Source organism: Thalassophryne amazonica, chromosome 13 (genome assembly GCF_902500255.1).
Source record: "Thalassophryne amazonica chromosome 13, fThaAma1.1, whole genome shotgun sequence".
In the NCBI taxonomy this organism is placed as follows: Eukaryota; Metazoa; Chordata; class Actinopteri; order Batrachoidiformes; family Batrachoididae; genus Thalassophryne; species Thalassophryne amazonica.
The window spans coordinates 40,098,882-40,113,676 of NC_047115.1; the positions used below are offsets into that span (position 1 = coordinate 40,098,882).

The 14,795-nt window shown below is 40.8% G+C and overlaps 1 protein-coding gene across 1 annotated transcript in view; it reads left to right on the plus strand.

The window, feature by feature from the left end:
* Window positions 1-444: 444 nt before the first annotated feature.
* The window catches only part of hpse2 (heparanase 2), a 174,616-nt gene continuing 160,265 nt past the window's right edge, over window positions 445-14,795 (plus strand). Inside the window, exons 1-3 of the mRNA XM_034185268.1 lie at window positions 445-767; window positions 2,331-2,485; window positions 12,234-12,395. Of these exons, the coding sequence (XP_034041159.1) occupies window positions 496-767; window positions 2,331-2,485; window positions 12,234-12,395 (589 nt within the window). The 5' untranslated portion in view covers window positions 445-495. The remainder of the gene's footprint in view (window positions 768-2,330; window positions 2,486-12,233; window positions 12,396-14,795) is intronic.

Sequence of the window (14,795 nt, forward strand, 5' to 3'; positions counted from 1 at the left end):
TGATGCAGTGAATATGTATTTGTTATTGAGCTTTCAATACAGGATGTGACTTATATTCAATCTGACATTTCAATTGTTGCACCAATTTTGCATAAACGTTGACGTTCTCTTCGATCAGAAACATCACTTAACTCTAAAATAGCTTTGCCCGCATACCTCAGAGAACTTTGGAGGGGCGGTGCTGCTTCCTCTCCTCCTCCCAGCTCCTGGCTCTCACAGCCGGGAAGGCTGGTCCGGGGCGTGCGCTCTTGTTGCGCAGCTTCCCATCAAAAAAAAAAAAAAAAAAAAAAAAAAGGGGGGGGGGGGGAGGACTGAGGGGCGGGGAGGGGGGCAGAGGGGTGAGACAACTAGACAGAAAGACAGATCCAGATCGATGAGACAGAGGTGAAGAATCACCATCGAGCTCGGCGGCAGCAGAGTGTGTTTTACAGTTTTTCTCTCACCTTTACGCCTCGTTATACGCACGCCGATCGTCTTGCTCGCCAAACCAAGACGATGCCTCAAAGCTCATCGTGCGCATTCCCATGGTCCTCCGTGTGGCTGGCATCTTTGGCATCTCTAGCAATGCAGTCGGTGCTCTCTTCCTCCCCTTCCTCCTCCTCTACGTATCAGAGCGCCGGAGCCGGGAAGCGCCCGGGCTTTATGGAGAGGACGTTGGTTCTCCTGGACGTCAACACCCGTAGTCCCATTAAAGTTCTGAACGACAACTTCCTCTCTTTACAGCTGGATCCGTCGATCATCAAAGACGGCTGGCTGGACTTTCTGAGGTATAAACAACATCGATTTTTCTCGGTGTCCCAATCCACTCCTTTTCTGTTGTTTTGATTTATTCATTACGCACGCAGCAGCCACGTTGTCTAAATTCTTATGAAGCGAGCCCATGTTTTATTTTCATCTATCGAGGCGAGTGGAAAACGGAGTATTTTTGAGTATCAAAAGATTTTTGTCGAGATTATTACATTTCTTTTTGGCTGTTTGGTAACACGAGCAGAACAGCTTTGCACAAAAACTATTGCCATCATTTGATCTATCCTGAATATCGATGCGCCAGCTTCATTATCCATCTTCATATATAAACATGCAGTTGAATATTTTCCCCAAGACACATCTAAAATCAGAGGTAACTCAGTTCCACTGCGTCGTTTGTATAGTGTCAACATTTTATTTCGTTTCTTGTTTGGGAAAAATGACTTTATTTCTATTTCTGTTTTGTTTACTTTTACGCATCTGTTATAATAATGTAAGTCTGTACATCACTGCCATGTGTTTCATTATCTAACACTGTTATTTAGAACGAAAGTTATAAAATAGCTTCAGATTTGCTGCAGGGTAAGCATGTTTAACTAAAACACTGATTAGAAAAGTCTTATTGCAGCCATCAATCACTGCGTTCTGTGCTGCGTCACTGTCACTGTTTTGGTCAGCTTTTAAATCACACACCTCAAACATGGACAAAACGGGAGGGAAACCGCATACAGGCAAATGTCACATCTTAATTCTGTAAAACATTAGGTTAATTTCTGGCACCAGTAATAATATTCAAGCATAAAGTAAAAACTTCTCAGTGTGTTCAAATCTCATAAAATAATAAGGCAAACTCACGTGATGCAACAGCATCGACAATATTAAAATCTCTTTTTTTAAATTAATGTCACTAATACCATTAAGGTTTGTCATAAACTCGACTTTCCTACTTTGCAACCATTATCATTTTTTTATACTGCGCACTTTGTTCTAAGTTAAAATAAAGTCTATAAATCTGCAGACCGTCACGTTGGGCCATTTAAAAAGTGTGATCCGTGGATAAATATACCAAAAAAAAAAAATCCTGCCCTTTCAATGCAGCTTTAAATTAAAAATTAATTTTGTTATATAATAAATAAATAAATAAATAAATACTCAAAATTATATTACAGTATTACAACATACAAGTAATTTATTTTGCATGCAGGATTTAAAAAAAAAAAAACAAACAAAATTTTTTTTCCCATTTTGTGGACACCAGCTCTTTCAGTGTTACATTGTGGAGTCCAACTGTTCTGTACGTATTGCACCAGTTTTCCAAAGTGTTTGTCCGTTTCTTTGCCTCGTTGATGTTAAAATGAAAACCGCGCCTTACTGGGAATGTTAAATTCCTTAAAACCTATATTGTCTTTTTCTCCCCCAGATATAAAATAATAAATCAAACTGAACTTTAAAGAAAAGACTTTTTCAAGTTTTTCCTCATTATTTTCTGCGCCCCTCCACACTATCATGTATCATTATTATACATATGAATTTTGCTGTTGAAGATTTGGGGTTTTGTTGTGAGGTTTTCATTCTGCGCGCAGTTCCCGGCGGCTCGTGACCCTGGCGCGCGGTCTGGCGCCTGCTTTTCTGCGTTTTGGCGGAAAACGTACAGACTTCCTGCAGTTCCACAACATGAAGAACCTCGCCAAGTTCAGAGGGCCCGGACCAGACTATTACCTGAAGAACTACGAAGACGGTGATTACACTGTAAATCTTCTGCTCATACATTCTATCTATCTATCTATCTATCTATCTATCTATCTATCTATCTATCTATCTATCTATCTATCTATCTATCTATCTATCTATCTATCTATCTATCTATCTATCTATCTATCTATCTATCTATCTATCTATCTATCTATCTATCTATCTATCTATCTATCTATCTATCTATCTATCTATCTATCTATCTATCTATCTATCTATCTATCTGGATAGTGAGTTTGTGTTTTTGTGAATGCTCCTTTGCACTAATAACATTAAAATCCTTATAAAGCCAAATATATATATATATATATATATATATATATATATATATATATATATATATATATATATATATATATGGAGTTGCGTCATATATGGAGTTGCGTCAGGAAGGGCATCCGGGGTAAAACCTGTGCCAATTCAACATGCAGATCCACCTTGGATTTGCTGTGGCGACCCCGAGTGCAAACAAGGGAGCAGCCGAAGGGACTTACTTTTACTTATATGTATGTATGTGTGTATGTGTGTTCGCGCTGTTTATAACAACAGTGTTCCAGGCATGCTGTTTTGCTGCTTGTCTTCATGCATGAAATTTAACTGTCTGGAAACTGACGGGGCAAAATGGAAAAAAAAATGAAAATGTAAATATTCTGCAAGATAAATATTTCACATATTCTATTAAATGTGCAAGATGTGACAGACTTATTTATTTATCTTCATCTTGATTAGAAAAAAAAACGTTTTGTACATAGTAATTGCAGAAAGTAAAATAATTAATGAAGTTGCTAGATTCTGTTATTTAAGTTTTGAAACAACCAAAAAAAAAAAGTTTCAGGGCTGCATTCAGTCATTGTTAGTCAACATTGAATAAAGTCAGTCTTTTGGAAGTGCTGTCTGACTGTGCTGAAAATATCAAATGTGCTGTTTTACAATAGTAACTTTTAAACATATTTTTATTATTTTATTTTTTCACTTTGTTTCACGTTCTGTATTGTATTGAATTAGAGTAATTAATGCCATGATTCTACACACTTTGATACAATAGGAGGTGGTATGCACCTCTAAAGCTGGTTTGCGAGCTGCAAATAAACACACAGGAAAAGAAGTTTTATATTATTAAATTTATTTTCACACTATGGATGATGACCTGACCAAAGCAACCGCCTTAAAGCAGTGACTCATGATGGATTTAATTGTTCACCTCTTGAAAACGACATCATCATTCCATAACACAATGCTAATGATTAACATTAGTGTGAACTGAGTGTGTCCAGGCATTTCAGAGCATTTTATTCCAAATATCTATGTTATAATAACCAAGTGGTCTGTGTGCGTGCGTGCATGTGTATGACTTTGTTCACACAGAAACCAGGGAGAGCTGACATTTTCCATTTGGTATACTTATGTATTTTGGGTCAAAGATGAATGCTGTGAAAACTGAAAGTTGATAGGACAAATGTTTTTGAAGAAATTTACTATTTTAGCTAACCAGTAAACAATGGACGTTGTGCTGGAATGCACCATGGGAGTCTGGGGTTTAAATATTGTTGTGGTTCATGGTAGTTTAACAGTGTGTTAGTGTCATTGATTTATTATGTTTTTGTAGTTCAGGTGGTTTAGTCAGTTTAGTTAAGTGTCATGTTGCTGGTACCATAAATGAGCAGAGTATTGCATTTGATGTCTTCCGCCAGTCTGTGTTTCTGTATGTTTAAAAATTAGAAGTACTTGCTTGCAGCAGAATGTGGAAAAGACAAAAAGCTCTCCATGCGCGTGTGTGTATAATTTCAATCATGCACAAACTGGGGAGAGCTGACATTTGCACTTTGGTATGTTTATGTATTTTAGGTCAAGGATGAATGCCGCCAAAATGGAACTTTGATAGGACTAATATTTTTGGAGAAGCTACAGATATTAGCAAATGTTGTTAACTACATTCTGGACTCACAGGCCATTCCAGCAGGGTGTGGTAAATCATCTTTATATTAAAAGCAAGTGTGTGTGATTTTATTTAGCAAATTCAATGTAAGTACATAATATAATTATAAATACATTAAAAACACATGGATGACACAAGAAAGTGAAAACAGTTATTTCCACTGTGGTCCATTTAAAAATCAAATGGCAAAAGAGAAGCAAAAATAAAATGATGATGATAATAATAGTGTGTATATGATAAGAATCTAAACAATTTATAAATACTTTAAGACAGTAAAGTAACATTAAAAAATTACATAATTAACATGAAATAAAAAGGATGAGTTCTTGTTCTAAGTACTGCTGTGGTCTAAGGTTCTAATGTTCTAAAAACATTCTTGACTCACACAGCATTCCAACTCATTATACAAGCTTTGTTTAATTTTTTACCACCCTTGAAAAATGTCAGCTACCTATTTTATAAACACTACCCAATCTAGAGCCCATGGATTCCCACGGGCAACACGCAAGTCTGTAATAATATGGCTTGTTGCAGTTTTTGTTGTAATGGATCGTCAAAGAAGTCTGTGCTCCATTGTTTCCACTGAGTGAAATTTTCATGTTTCAAATGCCCGTAAGGAGCCTAGTGATCCAAACTGTCAGCACACCAAATGTGGTGTAGACTAAAAGCACCTTTCTCACACACTTGTGTGTGTGTGTGTGTATATATATATATATATATATATATATATATATATTTATATATATATATACACACACATTGTTATCTTTATATATGTAAGGCTGGTGAGGTTAAAGAGGCAGGCTTGTGGAGGTGAGAGTTCCCACAAACAGGAAACTCACTAATGTGCCCTTTCTTGAGCAAGGTCCTTATTCCTCAAGTTGCTTCCTTTATGCAATTGTGTACCTTGCGTGGCATCACAGGTTCCTGGTTCAATCTCTTGCTGCACTTGCTAAAATGGTGAAGGGAATGTTGTTGTCTCTCAATGCAGATTCCACTTCGGCACTGCTCCAAGTGAAACCTTTGACGCTGTTGATCACTGCATTTCACCCAAGAGAATTCAAAGTTATTTTGGCATGTCAAGTTCTGTCATGGCTGAGACCTTTTAATAAATTAATAAGAAATTTGTATCTGCTCCTTTAATAAATGTGAGTAGTGTGAGATTGACTTTTATTGTTATGCTGATGACCTGCAGGGGTACATGCCTGTTTTTGTAGGTAATATCTCTCAAACTGCAAAACTAGAGGTTTGTGTGGAGCAGTAAAAACTGGAATCTTCTACCTTTGTACTTTCAAACTTAGATAAAGCCAGTATTGTTATGTGCCGACACGGGTTGAGGAGCGGACCTGGGTCTGACTGAACCCAGCGCTAAATAACCAGAAAGCGGTTCCAAAAACAAAACATTTATTTCCCTTTCTGTGTAATAATTGTGTACAACATAATATATGGTTTGTCTGGCGGAGTGAAGGACGGCGCGCTCTCCAGCGCCCAAAGGGATCGAAGCCCGGCGCTTCTGGACTCAGATTCACCGCCAAACACCCCCCAGGTGGACACGACAAACTGACTCTCTGATGTGTGCTGACAGCATGTGTCCCTCACCCATCCTCCTTCACAGGCACGATGTGTCAAACCCAGGCGCGGTCCTCAGTGTCTCACAAACGAACGTCACAAGGTCGAGTTCCCGGCAATTCTGCTTGAACCACTCATGGCTTAAATGCAGAACGCCATCTAATTATCTGCTTCAGCTGAAAGTCCTTAAGTCTGCACGTGAGCATCATCCACAGGTGCTGCGAGTCATTAGGCCTGCACGTGGACATCCTCCACAAGTGCAGCCAATAATGTTGATGAGGGTGAAGGATTCTTCTGCCAGCACCATCTCCACAGACAAAAACCAGTTTGCATACCACCTGGAGAGCAAAGAAAAGAAAACAACACAAAAACATCCAACCAAACCCCCCAACACACAACAGTACCCCCCCATCAACGGGAAGCCTCCCGGCGACCGAACAGACCAGGCCCAAGAACAGCACCTCCCTCCGGGGTCCATGACAGCAAGCAGACGGCGTAACGCTCCCAAGGTCCACAGCAGACAGCAGGACAGGGCACCGCGGCTGGAATCAACAAAACCCCAAAAAAGTCCCATATACAACCCAACATACAAGAAAAACACAAAACCCACCCAAAACCTCCCCAGGGAACCGTCCCATCCAACCCCGGGAAGAAAAGAAAAACTCCCAAATGCAAAAACCCAACACAGCCCCAACAACACAATACAAACACAAATTCACAAAGAAAAATAACAACCAACCCCCCCCAGAACGATATGCAGCCCAACCCCCCCCCCCAGAAGACCTTTACCGCCAGTTCTAGGAGAGAAAACCAAAACCGGAATCCCACAGAGGTCCCCAGGTTTACATGGAGGAGCAGCGCCCCCCAGAGGACCGTACCATCAACCCCAGGAGGCTCCCTCCCCACAACCCAGGAAGCCAGACCCGGCCACACTTGGTGAGTCGGCCCCACAATCAATCCCTCCCCCCCCCAGAGGACCGTCCCATCAACCCTGGAGGTGGAACCTGGAAGGAAGTATAAAAACACAAAAATCCAACCCCCGGCGGACTTCATTAAAACACCCCGGGGGCAAATAAAACAACTGGAAAACCCTGTTACCTCCCCCAGCACCCCGAAAGACCCCAGATCACTCCCAGAGCCAGTCGTTAGCTCTGTTTTGGCGAACGGCACAAAATCACTAAGCCGGGGAAGGAAACAGGAAAAACTAACCCGGTCCCAACCCCGAAGCGCAGCGGAAAACCGGAAATACGTCCGGTGCCCCTACCCGACCATACCACCAGCCTATCGGGAGGGGTGGAACTACCGAAATGGCGAACGGCAACAGATCGGCCCACCCCTCCGACTGAGGTATGTTCCCGCTGCACCACACCCCGGTAACACCAATGACGAACGGTCAAAGGCCCACTGAGGCTGGAGTGGAACCGGGCCCTAACCAAACCCAAAAAAACGCCCCTGACAAACACCCCCCCCCCCCCCAGGTGCAGAGGTCTTCTGAGAAACACTCAGCGTGACCAACTTGCACCACCCCACAACCCACAAGACGAACGGTCTTAGGGCAAGTGAGGTTGGGGTAGGGAAGCAGGGAAATAAAAAAACAAAACGACCCAATCCCAAACAGAAAATACCTAAATTTAAATGATAAAAAACGACGATTGGCTGAGTCCAGCCGAGCTCCAACCCGCCAGTCGTTCACTCCACCAGAACTGCCTCCAAACACCCAAACAATTTATAACCCCTCACAAAAAAACAAAAACAGCCCAAGAAACTAATTATGTTTTTTTTTTTTTGTGTCCATTATCGTGCCTGTCCCAGAACACCTGGAGATACGTCATCACTATCTTTCTTGACGCTTATGTGACCGGGGCAATATGGCGGCTTCAGCTCGTCCGAGCTGCATGGGCTCATCCGCAAGAGGAGCCAGAGGTCCCGTCGGAGGCGTCTCAGTGGGGCGAAGAAGAGGCGGCCCAGATCTGTGTCAGGGAAAGCCCCGAGACGAAAAGACCCGCTCTGATGTCCGCCCTCTCTCGCGTCCATGCTCCTTTATCCGATCATCCAGACGAATAACCAAAGATATTAGTTCATCTAAATCGTTTGGTTCGTCACGGACTGCTAGCTCGTCTTTTAATGAATTGTTCAAACCATCCACAAACACTCCTCTTAAAGCTGCGGTATTCCAACCGGACTGAGCAGAAAAAATTCAGAAATCCACGGAATAATCCGCCGCACTCTGCCTCCCCTGCCTGAGATTCAGCAACCGTTGGGCAACGGTATTTGTTTTCACCGGATGGTCAAAAACCAATCGGAACTCCCGGGAGAAATCCTTAAAGGATCCTAACAATGGAGAGTTATTACTCCACAACACAGTGATCCAAGCTAAGGCGTCACCTCGGAGCAAATTTGTCACATATGAGACACGGCTACCATCAGAAGAGAAGGAAGCCGATCGCTGAGCAAAAACCAGAGAACATTGCATCAAAAACGGAGCACAAGCTTCAACGTTTCCCGCATAAGGCTCCGGATGACAAATAATTGGTTCGGAAGCCGAATCTCTGGGTGACGGAGTTATCTGAACCGGTATCACTGGTACCGCAGCTGGAGCAGCAGGAAGCGGAACGGCTTGCACTGCAAGCTCCGTAACGCGGGCATCAGTTTGTTTGATTTGATTGCGAGATGCTGTAATTGCTCCCATATTTTCTCCAAGTGTTCTTGAACTCTTTCGGCAAACGGAACCGCTTCTGCCACTGGGTCCATTTTAAAATGGCCGGGAACTACTGTTATGTGCCGACGCGGGTTGAGGAGCGGACCTGCGTCTGACTGAACCCAGCGCTAAATAACCAGAAAGCGGTTCCAAAAACAAAACATTTATTGCCCTTTCTGTGTAATAATTGTGTACAACATAATATATAGCTTGTCTGGCGGAGTGAAGGACAGCGCGCTCTCCAGCGCCCAAAGGGATCGAAGCCCGGCGCTTCTGGACTCAAATTCACTGCCAAACACCCCCCAGGTGGACACGACAAACACTCTCTGATGTGTGCTGACAGCATGTGTCCCTCACCCGTCCTCCTTCACAGGCACGATGTGTCAAACCCAGGCGCGGTCCTCAGCGTCTCACAAACGAACGTCACAAGGTCGAGTTCCCGGCAATTCTGCTTGAACCACTCATGGCTTAAATGCAGAATGCCATCTAATTATCTGCTTCAGCTGAAAGTCCTTAAGTCTGCACGTGAGCATCATCCACAGGTGCTGCGAGTCATTAGGCCTGCACGTGGACATCCTCCACAAGTGCAGCCAATAATGTTGATGAGGGTGAAGGATTCTTCTGCCAGCACCGTCTCCACAGACAAAAACCAGTTTGCATACCACCTGGAGAGCAAAGAAAAGAAAACAACACAAAAACATCCAGCCAAACCCCCCAACACACAACAAGTATGGTTATTATTGGTCCTGCCAGGAGTGGCATGGTGGGTGAGTGGTTAGCACTGTTGCCTCATAGTCATCTATATTATAATAGCCAAGGTGCCTCTGTGTGTGTGCATGTGTATGACATTTGCTGTTTGGTATGCTTATGTATTTGGTCAAGGATGAACACTGAGAAAACGGAAAGTGGACAGGACAAATATTTTTGGAGAAATTAGCGATCCTAGCTAAACAGTAAGCAATGGACATTGTGCTGCAATGCACCATGGGAGTTTGGGGTTTTGAATTTTTAAATGTTATTTTGGTTAATGTTGGTTTTACAGTGTTTAGTGTTTTTGATTTTTTTTGTAGTTCATTTAGTTTAGTGAGTTTATTTAAGTGTTATGTTGCTGTTACCATGAGTGGCTTAAGTGTCATGTTGGTACCATGAGTGAAATGTGTATTGCTTTTAATGTCTTCCACCACCATCTCTGTTTGCCAAATTAAAAGCACCTGCTTACAGCAGATTGACAAAAAGCTGTGTGTGTGGACTTTTGATCACGCACAAATTGTGGAGAGCTGACATTTACTGTTTGCCATGCTTATGTATTGTGGGTCAAGGATGAACAGTGCCAAAACTGAACGTTGATAGGATTAATAATTTTAGAGAAGTTACATATAATATTCAACACTGAACAATGAACATTGATATTTACATTCTGGACTCACATGCTCATCCAGCAGGGGGCGGTAAACAGTGATGCCGGTCTAATCTGATCACTTTTTTTAGTAACGAGTAATCTAACGCGTTAATCTTTCCAAATCAGTAATCAGATTAAAGTTACTTCTTCATGTCACTGTGCGTTACTATTATTTTTCATTGTGGGTCGATAGCAGCATTAAACTTGGTCTATGGGCAGGAGGTCGGGGTTCGACTGAACTGCCCACTTTCAGTGAGCTGTGAGCTTTTCATCCACGGTTTTTTGCAGCTGCTCGACTCGTCGTCTCCTCTTAAAGCACGGTGATCAGCACACCTGCACTGAGCTTTACAAAGACATTTTTATACTTTTTTCCTCCTTTATTTAGAGCTGAGCTGAGCCGCTCCATATCTGCACGTTAAAACAGCTGATCCTCCGCGACGCATCAACAACTAACACTATTTTCCACTCAAATGCACCTAAACTCTCTTTCTGAGGACCACATGATGTGAAAACACAATAAAACGTTCTTACCTGTAAATCTGGTCACGTTTTCTGCATAAATAAATGTTATCCATTCTTTGTGCTCAAACGCCAAAGTAGGGGCGAATCCAGATGGAATGGGGGCGTGGGGGAGGGATGTGCCCCCCTCACAACACCCCTAGATTAAAGGCCCAGTTTTGAAGCCTTTTTTTACTACAACTACTAATACTACTTAAAATAATATTAATTTCGACAAGTAAAATATTTAGAGAGAATTTAAATGCTAGAAAAATGCTAGAATGAATTTAATAGTTACATTTATAAACAATGTAGGTTCGAAATTGCAAGTTTTACTGTTACAGTGCTGTCAACAGTTAAATATGAGGTCAAGAAAGAGGTCTTTATTTTACTTTTTATAAAACAAGTATTTATTTTCATTGAAGTCAAGAAAGGGTGACTATAAAGTAAGTTTTGGCAAAACAGGTATCATTGTCATGTTGAGGTGGCAGAGGGTTGTTGTCGGCAGCTGGAAAAAGTAACTAAAAAGGTAACTAGTAATCTAACTTAGTTACTTTTACAATTGAGTAATCAGTAAAGTAACTAAGTTACTTTTTCAAGGAGTAATCAGTAATCAGTAATTGGATTACTTTTTCAAAGTAACTGTGGCAACACTGGCGGTAAATCATTTACATATTAAAAGTGTGAGTGCGTGTGTGTGCATGTGATTTTATTTAGTAAGTACATAATATAAGTGTAAATACGTTAAAAATACATGGATGACACAAGAAAGTGAAAACACATTTCCAATGTGGTCCATTTAAAAATTAAAAGACAAAGTAGAAGTAAGAAAAAGTAAGTCCCTTAGGCTGTTCCCTTGTTTTTTGCACTCGGGGTCACCACAGCAAATCCGAGGTGGATCTGCATGTTGAATTGGCACAAGTTTTACGCCGAATGCCTTCCTGATGCAACTCCAGATTACATGGAGAAATGTGGCAGGGGTGGGGTTTGAACCGGGAACCCTTCGCACTGAACCACTTGGCCACTGTATACCCTAAATGACTATATACAAAATATTATTATTATTTTATTATTATTACTACTTCTATTTTATATTTTAAATGACAAAATAGAAGTAGTAATAATAAAATAAAATATTAATAATAATTCGAATAATAATAATAGTTTGTACATGAGAACAAGAACCTAAACAATTTATAAATACATTAAGACAGTAAATTAACATAAAAATTATATTAACAGGAAATAAAAGGGTTGAATTCTTGTTCAAGAAAACTGTTGAGGTGTAGGTTCTAAAAACTTTCTGGACCCACACAGCATTCCAACTCATTATAGAAGCTTTGCACAATTTATTACCACCCTTGAAAAATATCAGCTACCTATTTTATAAACACTACCCAATCTAGAGCCCGTGTATCCTCCCGGCAACACGCTAATTTTATATACACGTACGTGTGTGTGTGTGTGTATTAATAACATGATTTTTAAAAAATCTTTGTCGTTTTATGAAAATGTTACAGAAAATTGCAGAACTGAACAAAATAAATATTAACTCAAATGATCACAGCTGTGACATTTTTCAAATCAACATGAAAGACAGCCATTTCTACAGCGTATATTTCTTCTCTTTGCAGACATTGTGCGCAGTGACATTGCCTTGGACAAGCAGAACGGCTGTAAACTGGCCAACCACCCCGACATGATGTTGGAGCTGCAGAGGGAGAAGGCTGCCAGCACACAGCTCGTCCTGCTGAAAGAACAACTCTCCAACATCTACAGCAACATCACAATAACAGGTAGGAGATCACACACACAGTTTAGGGAAACAGCTCTCTCTCTTTTTGGCATGTGCTCATTGTCTAAAAAAACCCCACTTGATGCCCCAGCGCATATGACATAGGCTGCACTTTGTGAGTCAGGCGCACATGCATATGTACGCACATGCACGCGCATATGCACACAAGGTTCAAAGCATGCCAATGTAAACCATCAGCTTTCAGAATGACAAATGTAATTTGTAAAAGAGGAATGTGGGAATGGATGGAAGGGTGCAGCAGTAGAGGGTAGTAAACAGAGCACTGACATTTTCACTGGTTACAGTTAACTCAACCTGACCGCAGAAGGAACTCTGGAGTCCTGTATTTGGGTGGGCTGCATTTCTTATCTGCTTCTATTGACTATGATGGAAACTAGGAGCTATAAGAGAGTCGAGTCAGTGAGGGATTTGCCTCTTACAGTGACTGCAGTCAGTAATGGAATGTCCTTAAAGCCAGCGCAGGGCTGAGATTGACAAAATAATGTTGTCTGTGTACATGTATGTCAGTTATTAAATCCGATTCCCTCTGCGCCTCACATGTTTAAAAAAATAACATTTATTTTGGTTCATGTTCTCTGTGAAGAGAGACAGAAGGGTGTGCTCAGCCTGAAACCTGTTAGCTTTTTCATAGTCAGTAGCAAACACCAACTAGAAATGTCTCATATCAAACCTGCAACTTTGCTCTTCACCCTGAACTTCAGCTTTTCCCAAAAGCATGATTTCATCAGAGTGCATGAAAATGTGACTCATACAGTCCTATTTCAGCCATGCTCTTCAGATTATCAAGCCAAATATTAATGTCGGCCGCAAATGTTCGCTTTCGAAGCCGTAGTTACACTCGGTTTGTCAGACAGAATTTAAGTTCATTTCAGTATAATTCATCACAATCCATGTATTCAACTTGCTTTCCCAAGAAGATTATATATTTGTGTATTGTGCAGTTAACATAGGAATTCTTAGATTTTTTTTTAAGATAGATGTAAGTCCTATATATGCCCTGTCCCCCCGGTGCTTATATCTGGATTCAATAGCATGAAGCGGATTAGATTGCATGACTCTCCCTGAATGGGACGCCAATCCAACACAGATTACTTCCCCAGGCAAAACCTGTGCACATTTAGAGCTGGGATTGACTGAGACCATGCAGATTAAGGGTGTTATGCAAGAAGGAGTAGCGGCTTTATTGTGTGCAAGGACACAGACAGCACGAACAGGACTCAAAGGCTGATATCAAGCTCAGGAAACCACTTGCCTAAAGACACTACAAGGTACGTTATGTCTGAGGAAAAGTCACTAAACTTAAATATACTGAAATCTGTATGGCCTTTAGGTTTTTTTAATATTTAAGTCAGAAAAAGTATAACTACAATTTGATTTCTTAGCATTTAATTAAGGGATTCATAATATGATATTGCCAACATGCTCAAACTTTACCCTGCCTAGAATTTTGACCCCTGAAGGGTAGAAATTCAGGCTATCAGACACCGTGACCTACATTTGATAGCAACATCACAGATCACGTTGGGGCTTCCCCCAATCTGTGTTAGGGATACTGGGAAGTACAGGGTGACTGCCAGTCAGAGTAATAATAGTAGACGTCAGCTGGCTGCTCACTCAAACAAAATAAACAAAGATGGTGGAAAATGCCGCAAAACATCTTATTTCTGTGTAGATCTGCTTCTCATTATTTTGTAAAGGTTAGCGAGAAGTAAACACTTCCAAATCTAAAAATGCTGTTTTTGAAACCAGATAGCACCTCTGAAATGATTTACAACATTTTACAGATGTTAACATGCACACACCAGGAATGCACATCAAGCGAGTCAGATCACAGCTAATCTCAAAACCTCCACGCATGTCAGCTGCATTATGCATTCATGTGCACTATGGTGCTAGAAGGGAAAGACAATATTCACCATGGAATTCCCCCCCCCCCAGATAAACATGTTCTTTTCATTCAAATGAGCTATAATTTTGCAGTATGTTACAAAAATGAATCTACATTATAATGACTGGAATTCAGTAGAAATTAAATTTTATCAGTTTTGTGAAATTTGAAAGACCGTACAGCTTTAATTCCCAACTTCAATGAAGAACAGTGTAATTTTGCCTTAAGTAGTACTTTAAAATTGTGGTATTTTTTTTTCAACTTAAAATTGTTAAGATGTATTAACATGAATACTGAAAATATGAGTGAATTTAATCATTTTAATTTAGCTATAATCAGACAATATCTCTAACTTCAAATGTTTAAGTTTGAATAAGTTGTTGTTTTTGAATACGTAAACTTCTTAATTATATAACTATACACCACACTCACAAACACTAAGGTGCCAGAAAAATAGCAGCAATAAATAAAAATAAAATTCCGCACACTGTC